This window comes from Lepidothrix coronata, unplaced genomic scaffold (genome assembly GCF_001604755.1).
Source record: "Lepidothrix coronata isolate B3197 unplaced genomic scaffold, Lepidothrix_coronata-1.0 Scaffold2, whole genome shotgun sequence".
Taxonomy (NCBI): Eukaryota; Metazoa; Chordata; class Aves; order Passeriformes; family Pipridae; genus Lepidothrix; species Lepidothrix coronata.
In genome coordinates, this window is record NW_016690182.1 from 6,643,118 (window position 1) to 6,658,311 (window position 15,194).

The 15,194-nt window shown below is 40.3% G+C and overlaps 1 protein-coding gene across 1 annotated transcript; it reads left to right on the top strand.

Moving 5' to 3' along the window:
- The first annotated feature begins 5,889 nt into the window (after positions 1-5,889).
- On the top strand, positions 5,890-13,252 carry BRS3 (bombesin receptor subtype 3). Its single transcript, XM_017814077.1, has 3 exons — positions 5,890-6,493; positions 9,053-9,404; positions 9,836-13,252. Exons 1-3 carry the CDS (start codon positions 6,063-6,065, stop codon positions 10,241-10,243), a joined length of 1,191 nt encoding a protein of 396 aa, XP_017669566.1. The 5' UTR covers positions 5,890-6,062; the 3' UTR covers positions 10,244-13,252.
- The last annotated feature ends 1,942 nt before the right edge of the window (positions 13,253-15,194 follow it).

The window sequence follows — 15,194 nt, forward strand, 5'->3', positions numbered from 1 at the left end:
CTCATTTACTCCTAGATTGCTTATTTTTAGCGATACATACACCAGGAAATGTGTGCTCTGTTTTAAAGCAGTAAAATAAGGATTTCAGGAAGTATATTTATCTATGAAGACAGTTATTCAATGTCAGATCTCAGTGGGTTGCTAACAATAGGTTAGATGATACAAAAGAAATAAAAAATGATAGTAAAGTCACTGCAGCAGTTGTGTCGAATTGAACAAAACACTCCCCACTCCCATCTTGCTATTTAGACTGGCACAAAACTCACCACCCTTTGTACCAGCTAAGTCAGGGCATGCAGATCCAAGGTGTTGGCAGCTCACTCACAGGTTCCCAGAGACTTTTTATGTCCCTTCATGAACAAGTGGCTAAAGCTGCCTTCTAGCTCAGTGTATGTACAGAGCTTTGATAACCCTGGGATAGATAAATATTACGTAGGATGATAGCTAAAGGTCAGTACAGCTTGTTTAAACTTCCTCCTGAGAGTGTCTGAATCTGCAGTAGTGGTTGACAACATGGAGTAGCAATGCTTACACCCAAGATGTATAATTCTTTCTAAATTTAGCATACAGTTATTATTGGGACAACAAAAGAAGTGTCATTATGGGAAATGATTTGAGATTAAAAATCAAAATACTGGGAAGATAATTACCTATTGCATAAGATGATTGTTAAGTCTTAATGCACAATCCACTGTGCTTTTAGGTATCAGAAAGTATTTAGCATGTAATGGCATTTTAATGGTTCCAAATTAAATGTATCATTGAGAGTTTCAAGGATGCCCAAAAGAATTATGCTGCTATATTACTTCCTTGCCTGGTTGTGCATGTAACTGATGAAATTCAAGGATTGAATTCCACTGTTTATTTTTCTCTCTTTTCTGAGAAATGACACCAGTATTTCACTGGCCATTCCCATACTGGAACTGGCTGAGGAAACTTTTGGAAAAGGGGGCTGGAAGGAATGCAAGAATAAAGAAACAGGATAAAAGGTATTTGGAGCCATAGATTAATGACAGCATTTGGGATCCCATTGCAGGCAGAGTTTGTCCCACTAACTCCACTGAACAGTCTGGAATTGGGCATTGCAAGAAAATCAGAAGCTCTTTTCTCATATTTTGACCAAGAAGTTATCTGTCTTGTTGCTGTATCACTGAATGTTCCCCCTGACAGCTCATCCAAACTGACCTTCCGTCTCACTTTCATAACACTGAGGGCTGAGATGGTGTTATTTTTACTCCTAGACATGCTGATAAGTTTTGTGGCATTTGAAAGTTTAATTGGATAGCCCATCTTTAGTTTCAAAAAACAGGGACACTGTTCCAATTAAATATTGCTGCAGGATTCAATGCCCTGAGTCTCAGTGCCTGCACAGCTCCCTCTGCCCTTGGTGTAAAATCAACTCCACACTGACAAACCCAGTAATAAACCAGTGTGTTATTCTCCTAAATGGGTAGTCTTTAACAATAAATGGTTACAGATTGCCATGAATGTGACGCAGACAAGGAAATCATCATTAAAGTGTACTAAAAAACATTTTCCATTTTTATAGCTCAGTAGTTGTTTAGTCTCCAGCTGCTGAGGAGATTGGGAAATGGTAAAAAAATCAAAATACAAGATAGAGAAGATGTTCCCAATCAGTGGTAAAAAACATCAGACTGACACACACTGAAATAAAGCTCTTGTGCTCACAAGTGAAGAAATCCAGTGTGGGCAGTGCCCTCTGCAACATTCCTTCCCTTTGCCTGACACTCGTAGCTCCGAAATGGATGTCTGGTGAGATGGGAAGGTGATGTTCTCTATGTTTAGGGAGGCACTCAGATGTGGTGCATGGAAATGACTCATTCCCATTGTCCCAGGAGGACAGAGCAGAATTGAACACAACCCTGGATGTGTTAATAATCTGCTCTAAACCTGGACCACTCTCTCTGACAGGGATGCTCACTCCAGGTGTGCATTCAGGCTTTTCCATTTAATACCTGCCTTTCTGAACACGAGAAAATGGATTGGGAAGAGTCACACAAGTCACACAGCCATGAAATGGCTCTTTGTCCCCCCATCTTGCCATTACTTGTCACAGTACTGGCAATTTCAATTTAAAGGGAAGACACTAAAGCTGAAACACAGAAACAAGGCAATTACACACAGCCATCCCTTAGGATGTTGTCTCTAGAGCAGAGATTCCTCTTCCCAACACTGGCTTTGCCAGTTCAGAAAACACTAGGAAGAAAAATGTATTTCAGATAATTCTAGTTACAGCTGCAGAGTCTAGTTTATAAGCTAGAGGTGTTGAAGGACTCCAGGCTGCTAGGCTTCAAACCAGTTTTCCCCATCCAGGGAGGAGTAGGAGGAATGTGCCTGTGGTGACCCGGCAGCAGAGTCCTGCTCTGCGCTGAACAGTCTGGGCACGTGGAGAGCAATCAGGCTCATCTCTTGGAGAGATCTCAGTCTGAGAAGAGCCTTTTGTAAGAGAGGATGCTACAATGGAGTCTACCAAAACTCAGGACTGGGATAGACAAGCTGCTCAGTATCTCTCCGCCGTTAACACCCGACGAACATAAACGTCAGTTTGCTCAGTGGAGACAGAAGGCTACACCAGCCAGCAACAAACAGATGGTGGAATTGCTAGGAGAGACAATCAAAGCAAGGGGCTAAAATGAGCTTGAGACATAAAAGAAGAATTAAGACAACTAAATAGTTCTATGCAGAAATTATACAAATAACAACCTAAAAAAGACTGAGTTAAAATAATCCTAAAACCCCCAGGCTGGCTAATGTAGCTGTAGTTCAGTGTGTATCAGTTTGGTGTTCCTAGCATTCTAACCACAAAGCAATTTGACATATCTGTATAAATAGCAATCAATGCAGCATGACCAATGTACATCGAAATAATAAAAATATGCACCACAAAATAATTACAATTTTGGAAAATCAATTCCTTAATGGGAGTTAAGATTTTGGCTGTTTTCTTCGTATTTTGGCTTGGTGCAGAGCAAATGGTTCTGAAGGATTTTACTGAGTGGGTGACACTATGCAGCACATGGCAATGACTTGAGTAAACAGTCACACTGCATTAAAACAGAAAATTTGCATTAAAAATACAGCTAAATTATATACTCCTGAGTATTTTACTCACACCTTTTTGCAGCATGGAGTTCAAAAAGGAACATTCATTTTCTGTGAAGCCTGGTACTTGAAACAATAGCCAGAATTACCCAAATTGCTTTTCTCTTTGCACCAGGAGACAAAGCTCTAAAATAACACCTTAGAGTACTTTACAATTTGGAATAACAATGCCATTCTCTTCCTTTTCAGCTGGATTTGAACGGGATTTGAACAACTGAAAGCTACCAGAAATAGCTGAAATTCTACCATCATAAACAAATTGCAGATGTGGTTTACTATCTGGCTTTTGTTGGGCCTAGACAGTGTTATTTTGTGTGCTTTTTCAAAATAGTATTTTTCACCTCCTATCAATCCACTAAGACAGTATCTTATGCTCCATAAAGAGAGAACCTGGCCAACTACCTAAAACCTGCACTCATACAAGGACTGAAGGAATAACTGTGAGAAATGATGGAGCTTTATTCTGCCACATTTCCCCAGGGAGGAAGAAAGATGGGAAAAATGCAATCTTTCAGTGGAAAGAGAAAACCAAGTAGACTTTCATGCTACTGTGAGCTGGGTTAGACATACATACTGTGCCCTGCTAGAAAAAGAGCAGGGAAAATGTGTCTGTGTATCCTGGTAATGAGGGCTTCTGAAGTGCAAAGCATCAAATTGAGCATCCAGGTCCAGACACATCAATTCAGGTCCAGTTTGGGATAAACAGCACATGAAGTATCAGGAGTAAAGAAGAATTTTAAGCCTCTGCCCCTGTCTGGGGTTGTTTTCATCTGTGGCACATGCTGATGTCCTCAAGAGGTTTTAATATGGGTCAGGAGGTCTGTCAGCTTTCCCTTCATACCTGAATCCTCCCCAAATCAACTGCTGGGAGCAACTCACAGCTCATGAGTCCAGTCCTGTGGATTATGTGTCACACAGAGGGGCATTAGTTCAGATTCTCTGTCCCAACATACAAAATGGTTGAGTGAACTACTGAGCCTCAGAGTTCACGTTATCAGCCCAAATCTTTCGGATGGCTCTGGAAGCTCTGGAACTGTAGGAGGCTGGGATCTGCTGCTCTCTGAGCTTTGGAGCATCAACCAACCTCTAGTGCAATTCAAGGCAAGCGATGAGTTTGTTTCAGCTAAATCCCAGTTTCAGCTAAACACCTGATGCTTCATTCAGATGCCACCCTTGAGTACTCAACACTTGGTGGAGTGCAATTAGTTCCCAATGTTTGGTGACACCCTGCTTCTCCCATACAGGAAAACTAAACATTTTATGTAACTATCTGACATTAAGCTGTCACAATCTGCTGCAGTCAGTGAACTCTGTATTAAATATAATGCACAGAGCTACGCCAGTGTGGGTGGACAACATAATCAGGCATCCTCAAAGATACCTAAATCTGTGAGCAACCTACATACTGTGCCTGCATGAAAGGACATATTATGGTTGATCGTGACAAGAGCTTCTCTTCTAAAAGCACTTTCAGAAAATGTAATCGGAATTTTTAACCCATACATCCTCTTTGCATCAGTGAGTCCTTCTCCCACCACTCCACAGCACAGGTCCTACATTTGATCGAACATTTACCACCTGGTCTGTCACCACCTCATACCTCTGGCATGGCTGTGTTTGAAAGGATTGGGACTGGGAGAGGAAAAATTAAGACTTCTCACGCTTAGTACTTAGAGAAGGTTTTTTTGAGTAAATGAAACAAACTTGCTTTTGCGTGTCTGTGTGTCTGCAGCTACAGATAAAGGGACTCTGCTGTGAGATTGCTTTCATGATTTGAGCAGGGTACCTTGTCCATTAGAACATCACAGTTCAAGAACAATCTGAAGGAAAAATAGCTACTCATTTTCAAGGCATAAAGATCAATCCTTTGATAGCTTTTCCACTTCCACTACTTAGAAATTAGACTATGGCTTTCTTAATTTCAGGAGATTTAACTCAATGCACCACACTCCTTGTAGCTTAGTTTAGAGTGAAGTTAATCAGGAGTTCATTACAATACACAGTTTAAGATTTGACTGTTGACTATCTAAATATAAGAAAACTCATATTACAAATATGTTTGACTGAGAAAGCATCAGGAAATGTTATTTTTCTCCCAGAAAATTTGAATAATCGATTTTACCATCCAAAGCCAATACATACATGGATTATTGCAAGATACAAGGCTTCTGTCCAGCACCTATCTATAAACCTGTTCAAACTTTAGCATAAGGTGTTGTTTTGATGGCAATGGGACTGCTCTAATGGAAAAACCTAAGCTTTAATATACATGTTAGCAGTATTATGGCCCTAAATTTTGATTTTATATTGCCTTTTGGAAGGTCACTGCATTGCTGTGATAGAAAGACTAATCAGAACATAGGCAGTCTCTACAGCTTTTTCAGCAAATACTATATGTGTTCTATTTTATCCGTCATTAATGTATACTGAAGAGTTTTGTGTTAAGTTAGTATATTCTTTGCTTACCTGTACTACTGAGAAAAGTATTTCAGGTTTCCATTTCAGGTTTTTCCTTTTTAGAATATTTTCAACAACATTAGGAAACATTTGCTAAGTAATAAACAAAGCCTAATATCATAATAGTCATCATATGATATTTACTTGCCAGATGTCTCCAAGAGAAAAGCACCTCACTTCAGCTAATGTCTTTAAAGAAATTCTGTTCCTCTTTTCCTCCTCCCTCTCTGCTCCAATAGCTGAAAAGCCAATAAAAAAATTCTCCACCTCCTCCACAGTTCAGAACAAGATCTATGTGCATTTCTCCTAGGCATGTTTTGAGATCCAGAAGGGGATGAAAGTAGCTAATGTGCAACGGGAATCCTGATTTCAGATACAAACCTTCACCTTTCCATTGACCTTGCTAATATGCTGCAAGCTAAATATTTAACAAGTTTTTGATCAACCTAAGTCCAGCCGGGGGAGAAGAAACAGTTAAAGAAATGTCTCAAGCATACTTGCATTCAGCTAATCAGACTTTGTGTGCATCTATGGATGGTACAGCACTGAAATCAATCACTGACAATGAAACAACAAATGAAAAATGGACCGAAGACTCCTTTCCAGGATTAGAAATACTGTGCACAATTTACATCACATATGCTGTGATCATTTCAGTGGGTCTCCTTGGAAATGCTATACTCATCAAAGTGTTTTTCAAGATTAAATCAATGCAGACGGTTCCCAACATCTTCATCACCAGCCTGGCATTTGGAGACCTGCTGCTCCTCTTAACCTGTGTGCCTATAGATGCAACACGTTACGTTGTGGATACCTGGCTCTTCGGAAGGATTGGGTGCAAGCTGCTGTCTTTTATCCAGTTAACCTCAGTTGGAGTGTCAGTGTTCACCCTGACTGTTCTCAGTGCTGACAGGTGGGTCTGTGCAACTGATTTGCCAGGAGATGCTGCAGGTGTGAAGTTAGAAATGGATAAAAGAGCAGAAGTTATTGTTTTGCACAATATTAAATAGCACATTGTAATAGACTAAAACCAAACCCAAAACTGACCAGTCTCCCATGTAATTTAAAAACACGCGTTAGTAAAACTGGAGCAGTGCTTTTTATTGGAGTGAAGTGAGAAAGACTCTTTAAGTCTTTTGACCTTTTATTAGTTTGAAGTACAGTACAGGGGGTTTTCTCAATTGCACAGAAAAGGGAAATTGCTTAAGCTGGGGAAAGGACAGTATATTGGTGCTATCTAGTGGTGCACTAAAGTAGTTAGGGAAGACGAAAAAAAAACCTGTGAAAATGAGTGGAAATCCTTTGTCCTATGCATTCAAGAAATCCTAGAACATGAAAGATTGACATGAGGTAAAAATACAAAAGAGAACACAGAACAGAGTGAGGACAAAGGAATGAATCCAATAATGTGATGGCTACTGTAATTTTCAGTTTCATAAGTGCATATATAAATTTTTTATATATGTTTTCTCTTGTAGTTCTTATGTCATTTACAGAAATATTTTAGCCCAGATGTCCTGAAATTAAACTCAGGTTACAATGACAGCACTGCTAGCAGGGACCACTGCTTTGACTGCTGTCAGGAGTTGCTGAACAATCAGTTTTCCAAGTACTTCTTTCCTGAATGAAAAAAGCTAAGATGAAATTTCATTTCAATCAGCAGGAGCATGTCAAGGAGTAGAAAAACAAAAAATGAAATTTAATAGTAAGAGAGAAAAAGATTTTCATCTAGTATGCCAGCAATTGTGGATTGTATGTAATAGCAAGTGATTCATGTGTCCAGAATTTAAGCAATGGTGCTGCTACTGTACTCCAAAAATAATCATCCAACACAGGAAAGGCCACAGTGGGGCAGATCAAGGGTCTATGTAGGACAATACCAGCATCCAGCAGTGGTAGTACAAAGACAAGAAAAGACACGTAGGAAGAACAAAAACCTCTATCCAACACTATACTTAAACCCTAAGCCTTCAGATGACCCCCTAAGCAGATGTGGTTTCTGTCTATTTAATAACCTCAATGGGTTCTAGATCCTTGTCCAGCCTCTTCTTGAACTTGTTCAGCAATGACTTTCAGTGCCTGTTGAATAAACAACGTGCCTTCATTTGATGGCACTGTCTCTTGTGCCAGAAGAGAGATCCCTATCCATCTCTCCCAGCTATTCATGTTATATTCCATCCTTAGGATGTTTGTGTTTCTTTTAGTTATTTTTCTAATAATACCTAACATTTTGGGGTTATGTTGGGGGGTTTTTAAGGGTTTGGTGTGGTTTTTTAACTACTACTTAATATTAAGCTAATGTTTTCACTGAACTATCTATCATAGCTCCAAGGTCTTGGTCCTGTATGACATCAGTTCGGAACCCACCATGGAGTAAATAACCTTTAAAGGTCCCTTCCAAACCCACCTATTCTCTGATTCTACAGTTTAGACACTTGCTTCTGTATTTAATGCTTCATGGTAGCTGTTACATAAATACTCCATGCCACATTTTCACAGGGTAACTACATGGTAAACTTACTGGGAAGGCTCAGATCAATCACGTGCTCAGTGCCAGACTGTCATGTTCCTGTATGCTAGAAGAGCCCTAAGTCAATAAAAATGGTATTTGTTTGATAAATAGCAATCCAGCTTCCAGTCTTCTATTTGAATTTGCCTAGCAGAGAAAAAGACCGCATCCTTAGCTTGTGCAAAATGGTACAACTAAGCTGTCTTATCCTCTGGGTCATTTTCCACTGCCTTTCCTTTCATGCCAGTCTTGTGCCCTGCTGGAGGCGTCACTTCTTTCTGCCTTATGGAAAATCCCCGATCCTTGAGGAGCTGGATATACTGTTGCTTGTGCTTCACCCACCTTCATGGGAGTTGGTCCTCTTTCTGTGTCCCATTTCCACACATATTGCCACATATCTGTAGATTTACCCAGATTTTTCTCGTCTGCCTGACTCAGTCCACATGCTGCAGAGTCACAGGCATGAATCAACAGCAGTGTCTGCTCCTGCTTTATAAATATGAATGAATCCTGGAGCATTACTTTGAGTCAGATCACTGGACTCCACTGAGAACTTAGGAAGATGGAAGAAAGGAGGGCTGTACATGCTTGGGTTCATGATTTATGAAATAGCTAACCTGTTTTACACGTTTACCAGTTTTGCATGCTAATTCCATCATTTACCTTTCTAGGCAGTGCCACAAAATTAGGAGAGATGATTGCCCTTACTGATCCCAACCCAAACTGTAGAAGTCACCTTTATTTAGGAAGGCTTTAATGGCAAGTCCTGTCAGACAATCCATTAAAATACATGTTTAAAATTAGTTTTTACATTTCCATCTTAATTCCAAAACATCATTTCTAAGACAATTCCAGCACCCTTACTTTAGCAGGAACAGTAATGGCTTTAGCCTTAAGAAGTTTGAACTGTCAGTGATTGCATTATTTCTGTATTTCTTCTGACAATTATGTTGGTGGTTTTAGGTACAGAGCCATCGTGAAGCCCTTGGAACTGCAGACTTCAGATGCACTCCTGAAAACCTGCTGCAAAGCTGGATGTGTTTGGATCATCTCCATGATATTTGCTATCCCAGAGGCTGTTTTTTCAGATTTGTATTCTTTCAGCAATCCTGAGAAAAATGTAACTTTCGAGGCATGTGCCCCTTATCCTGTATCTGAGAAGATTTTGCAGGAAGCTCATTCCCTGGTTTGCTTCTTAGTGTTCTACATTGTGCCCTTGGCTGTCATTTCTGTCTACTATTTTCTCATAGCCAGAACTTTATATAAAAGTACATCCAACATGCCAGCAGAAGAACATGGTCATGCCCGTAAGCAGGTAAGCTACGATCAAGCTCTAAAGTGTCCAATTTCCCAAAGTCTATTGTGATGATTAATTCCGAATTCTTGAGTACAAAACTTTACCTGATAGTGGAGTAAAAAACTCCACAAACTCAGCCCACACTGGCAACCCAAACTCAGCTGTGCTCTTACACACGTGCTCATGACTCACCACTTGTGAGTGTCCATGCTTTCCTAAAGAGGGATGGGTCTGTTGTGCTTTATCATGACCCTATAAACTCAGGAGTTAAACCACTGATTTGTAAACACTTGTGGTTTGGTGTTTTGTTTGTTTGTTTTCTTTTTTCATTTTGGTTTATTTGGTTACTAATGCAGTTAGACTTTTACACTCCTTTCCCAGTCAGCACCAACAACACAAACATGTCACTAATTGCTACTAATACCAGATACACGTTATTTTTTTTGTAGATTGAATCCCGCAAGAGAGTTGCAAAAACAGTGCTGGTGCTTGTTGCTTTGTTTGCCTTTTGCTGGCTGCCTAACCACATCCTCTACCTGTACCGCTCCTTCACATACCACTCTTCTGTAGATGCTTCCACCTTCCACCTGATAGCGACGATTTTCTCCCGCGCCTTGGCCTTCAGCAATTCCTGCGTCAACCCCTTTGCCCTTTATTGGCTGAGTAAAAGTTTCCGGCAACATTTTAAAAAGCAAGTCTTGTGCTGCAGGGCAGCGTTTCGTAGAAAGCCTCCCAGTGCCACCCAGAGCAATTCTCCAACCAGGGCCCTGTCAGTCACGGGCAGCACCCACGGCTCGGAAATCAGTGTCACGCTGCTGACAGATTACAGCATCACCAAAGAGGAGGAGAGCGTTTAGTTCACGTGGGATGAAGGACAGAAACTGAGCCTTTACAGTCAAGTCACTGCCACTGGGATCCTGAAAAGAGGTGGCTTGCCCTGTCTGTGAAAGTGTTTTCATCAGGAGTTTCTCATTTTAAAAAATATACAATAAAGAAATCAAACCAAGTGGGAAAAGAAGCTGCAACAGTTGAACTTTCCAGCATAAGCTCAAAGGGATGGCTTATGTTCCCAACCATGAACACAGATCCCTAGATGGAATTCCTGGACTGGGCAAGAGAGGAGTTAGCAGAGTGGGTGCGAGAATTGGCTGTGAGGATGGTTTTTTTCTTGGTGACTTGCTCTTTGACTTGTGACTGAGAGCTCCCTCTAAGTACTTGCATCTACAGCAAGCAAGGAAAACCACCTGGTCATAACATGAACAACCAGGCAGAATTTTGATTTATTTATTTTCTTGTCCTGATTGTTAAATATAGGTAAACATCTCAGAAAGAATGTTAAAATGAAAGAAGGCTAAGGTTTGTAGCACTGTGAAGTAAAAAAAGTAAAGCATTATGGGTCGGATCCACAGTAGCCTTTGCTCCGTCAGTGACTTTGAAACTCTGGCTAAGAGCTGACTGCTGTGTAGTGAGATGGATGCTCTTCACTGTTCCTGAGGAAGTCAAGGGAACCAGCAGGTGATCATCTCTCTGAGAAAACTATAATAATCTTTAACAACACTTGTAAAATTCTTTGTGACCTATGGGTAAAACATCTCAATAGTGCAGAGTTCTTCATGGTTTAACATCAAGAATTATCGATTTAACATAAAGAAATCAACATTATTGATTTAACATCAAGAAATTGGGGTGAATCTGTATCAGAGTTCTAGCTGGGATGCACGGTGAATGCTCAAATGTGCCCTCCTGCCTTACTCTGCTCTGTCTCCCAGAGTGGTCTTGAGTGCACAATCTGGATTTCTCTCAAATGAAACTGTGTGTCCAGTCCATGGAACCAGACTAGAACAAGTTTGAAGTAGAAACTGTACAGTGTGGAGGGCCAGACCAACCCTTTACTTGCACTGATCCACTCCTGCTGTAGTGTACGTGGTTGTATCTAAGTGGTCTGCACATGTTCAAGCATGCTGGGAGAGCTGGATTTTTCTATTTTACTAATTTTCTATTCTTCAAGTTGTATCCCTTTTTAATATTAGGATAGACTGTCTTACTGAGATAGGCCTTCTAATCTCAAATCCACTGATTTTATGGCTCGGCTTGCAGAGACAAGTCAGGACAGCCTGTCCAATCTCAGCAGCACTGCTGCCAGGGACTGCCTTCCCATAAGGAAATACAGAAGGCAAGTCTTCCTATCCCATGTTACAAAAAAGCTGAATGACACTTATTTTTATGAGTTTTGTGTTCCTGAACCAAAATTTTGTTCTGTGGAAGTTGTTCTGTGGATAGAAAACACAACAGATTTTCCACCGCGTAAACTAAGGGGCTCCTATTTCAAAATAATTTGGGCGTTGAAGTTTAGAACAGAAGCTGCAATGTATGAATTACAATAATTTTGTCAGCCACAGACGCTTCCATTTTAACTAACCCTTGAAGGTATAAGCTCCCTCCAGATGTACAGAGCCCCTAACAACACATGGCTGGAAATCCATCCACCCATGCACCATTATCTGAGTTCATTATAAGATGAGAAAATCTATTTAAAGTCTCTCTCTGTTGACTGCCCTAATCATAAAAATGAAACCAAACTATAAATCCCAAGGGCATTGGAATACAACCTCTGCAGTCATCGTAAACCAGTTAATGACAGACCAGTTTAGTCCCATCAGGTCTGACCTTTTTTTACTACACTCCTCATGTTACAAGCTGAAAGACTAAAGAACTAATTTTCAAATGCATTCTTCCTTTTATTGTACCAATTGTACAGCAGGAGAGGATCACTGAAATAAATGGAAATATAACAGCATAGAAACACAATTTATGTCAAAGCAGACTCCAGAGACCTTATTTTACTCTCTTTGTCTTAATGTAACACATTCCTGGTAGTGAGTTAGGTACAAACATAACAAACACATTGCACTGATATTTTCTCCTTCTCTTTTTTCTTCATGGAGCTGGAGGGTGAGACTGAAATAAGTAGATAAGCCCACACACTTATGAACCTACATTTATCTTCCTGGATCTTACTACAGGGAATTCTAAACAAAAGAAAAATCAACAAACATTATGGTTTTACAGCTCCTCACATCATTCTTTATTCTAGCTTAGTAAAGCCTTTGGGAAACAAATCTGCTACATGTTTCTGGACTTCACAATTTGTCTCTGTTGGAGACCAAATTTCCCACTGCAAAATCCTTGGCTACATCTCAGAGCAGCCGTTAAAAACCACTGTTTCCCAATTCACCATTTTTCTTGCCTTGCATGCAGCTACTTTTTGCTTGTGTAACTACTCCTCTAGCTGGGTGGTCTATCTATTGCTAATATATCTTGTTACAAAACTGATGGTTTTGCTATATCCTGCACATGTTTTTGTTAAAGACTGGCAACATTTCAAGCCATAATTTAATTATTCTGTGTACTTTATGCTTTGATAATTCTGTACTTTCAAATCTTCATGACATGTTGTACTGGAGTAATATATTGGTCAACATATATTTTTATCTAAACAATCTGATATTATTCATTTCATCTACTCCCCACAATATAATTATCCCTAGAATGTCTCCACATCACCATAACTGGATTTAGGGGAAAAGGGTTGTTTTCTTTGCAATCTTTTCTCAGTGTTCCAAAGCCAGGTTCTTTCACCCCTAAGTAATACAAGTGTAATTCTATAAGAGCATGTGCAAACAACTTCTATTTACAGTAATACTGAGAGTTATTTAGTGAAGAGTTGGGATGAATAATTAGGGGTTCACTATTTATGTCCGCAGTATAAGGACAGGTAGAAAAATGGCACAAAATACTGAAAAGCAAGACTCCCTCAAAGGTCTTGTTCATGCAGAGTCTTACTGAGAAAATAAATACGATTTCTAGGAAATAGGGTTTTTTATAGTTTGTTTTGTGAATGAGATATACATATTTCATATTCACATTAGCAACAGTTTTAAAATCAGTACTCCGTGCTGTCATAAGATTCCAGTGTAGTTAAAAAAAAAAAAAACAAAAATCCACAAAAATTAACACATCCATGTCAAAGCAGTGCCACAGTGTAACTGACTGCATCTCCAGCAAATGGCACAGGGTATTAAAGTCAGTTACACAGGGTATTAAAGTCAGTTACACAGTTATAGCCATTTTAAAGCTCCCACTTCTCACAGAAACTGCTTTGTTTTGTTTTATTTTACAAGGGCTGCCTGCTGACACTTGTGTGTTTATGCTAAGGATATTACAATTAAAGAATAAGCCAAAGTTACTCACAGTCACAGTACTTACACATTTCGATCAGTGGTACTTAAAAAATATAATATGGGCTCTAATCGGTGTTTAGTTATAGGCTCTGCCACAGATGGGCCCCTCAGTGCAAGGTGAACTGCGAGGTGGAATTTCTGTGCATAGGACAGGATATTGAATTTTTAGCACATCTGTACTGGTCCCGTAATTTTTCACACTGTGAATTTTTCACACTCTTCGTCACTCTCACTAGTCTGTGTAATAGCTACAGGTTCCGGCCCCACGGAAAGTCCAAACAGGAGTAACCTTTCTGTACTTAACCACTAATTACTGCCTCCTTAATTTAACATAACAAAGCAGCTCAAGGAAAGAGTGTTTACCTAATTAAGTATTAGCTAGTGATTTGCTGCTTCCCCTCTAACAGACAGTAAAACACCACTTCAGGAAAACCAAGGCATCCCTACTTTTAGTGGATGGCATCTCTAGACCAACAATCAGCTCTGATGAGCCAAGATTGCCTTGTATAACACAGAAGAGTCAGACACAGATACAGAATCATGCTAATGCCTTCTTTTAATATTTACTTTGAGACATTTTCTTAGGATTTAAAACACCATTTCTAGACAGACCAATCCAAGCTGTAGGACACTCGAGCCCATCCCCAGAACATGCAGCTTGGAGCAGCAGTGCTTGTGCAGCCATGAGTTGTACCGTTTCGAGGATGTGATTGAGAGGAAAGCTGTCTCGACTCCCAAAAGCGATGCGTTTGCAGCCGAATCAGCTCCCTGGGCTGGCCCTCTGTGCTGTCTTTACCAAGGAGGAAGGGAACAGATGGTGGTGACTCCACACGAGGCGGTGCCGCAGCAGCTGCCGTCACACATGCTCTGATCTGCGGGAAGTGTGAGGACTCGAGGCACTGTGTCCTCGTAGCCTCGTTAAAGTGTGCAGATCAGATTTACCTCGCGCTAACCCTCCTGCACACAAGCACGCTCTCATTTCCATCGGATCGAGATTAAATCTGGATCTCCCGCTCCCCACAAAAGTGCCTCTCTGTAAGCAGATCTGAACACCAGGGAAAGCTGTACTGCCTGGGCAAAGACCTCGCTGCAATCACTCGGGTTATAAACATAAAAACCCCTGCCAAAATGAAACAAGCAGGTTAAGACTTAAATTGTGTCTCTCTTACAATGTCGAGGCTGTGATTATCTTATTTCCAAACATATATCCAATTCCAAATTTTATAAGTAAGCACAGTTTATGTCCAGCCTCTCACGCTCCTCTCCACAATCCAATGACTGTTTGAAAGTGAAGACAAATGTCCTTTAAGCTGTCAGTTTATAAGTGATCACAAAGCAATCTTTGGACAACTACCGTAATAGCCCTGCCAAGAGAAAATTCTTGAAGCATCAAAGATGTCATTAACTAGGCTGGATGTTCTTTGTGCGACAGCCAAAGGTTACTAGAACTCTATATTTATATCCTCAGCAATTTCATCTGACAGCCTGTTGCCCAGGCAGGGAGCTGATGTTGGTCTTTCCCTACAGAGCTTCATGATCTTGTGTCTTTGATTTTATTATCATTCCA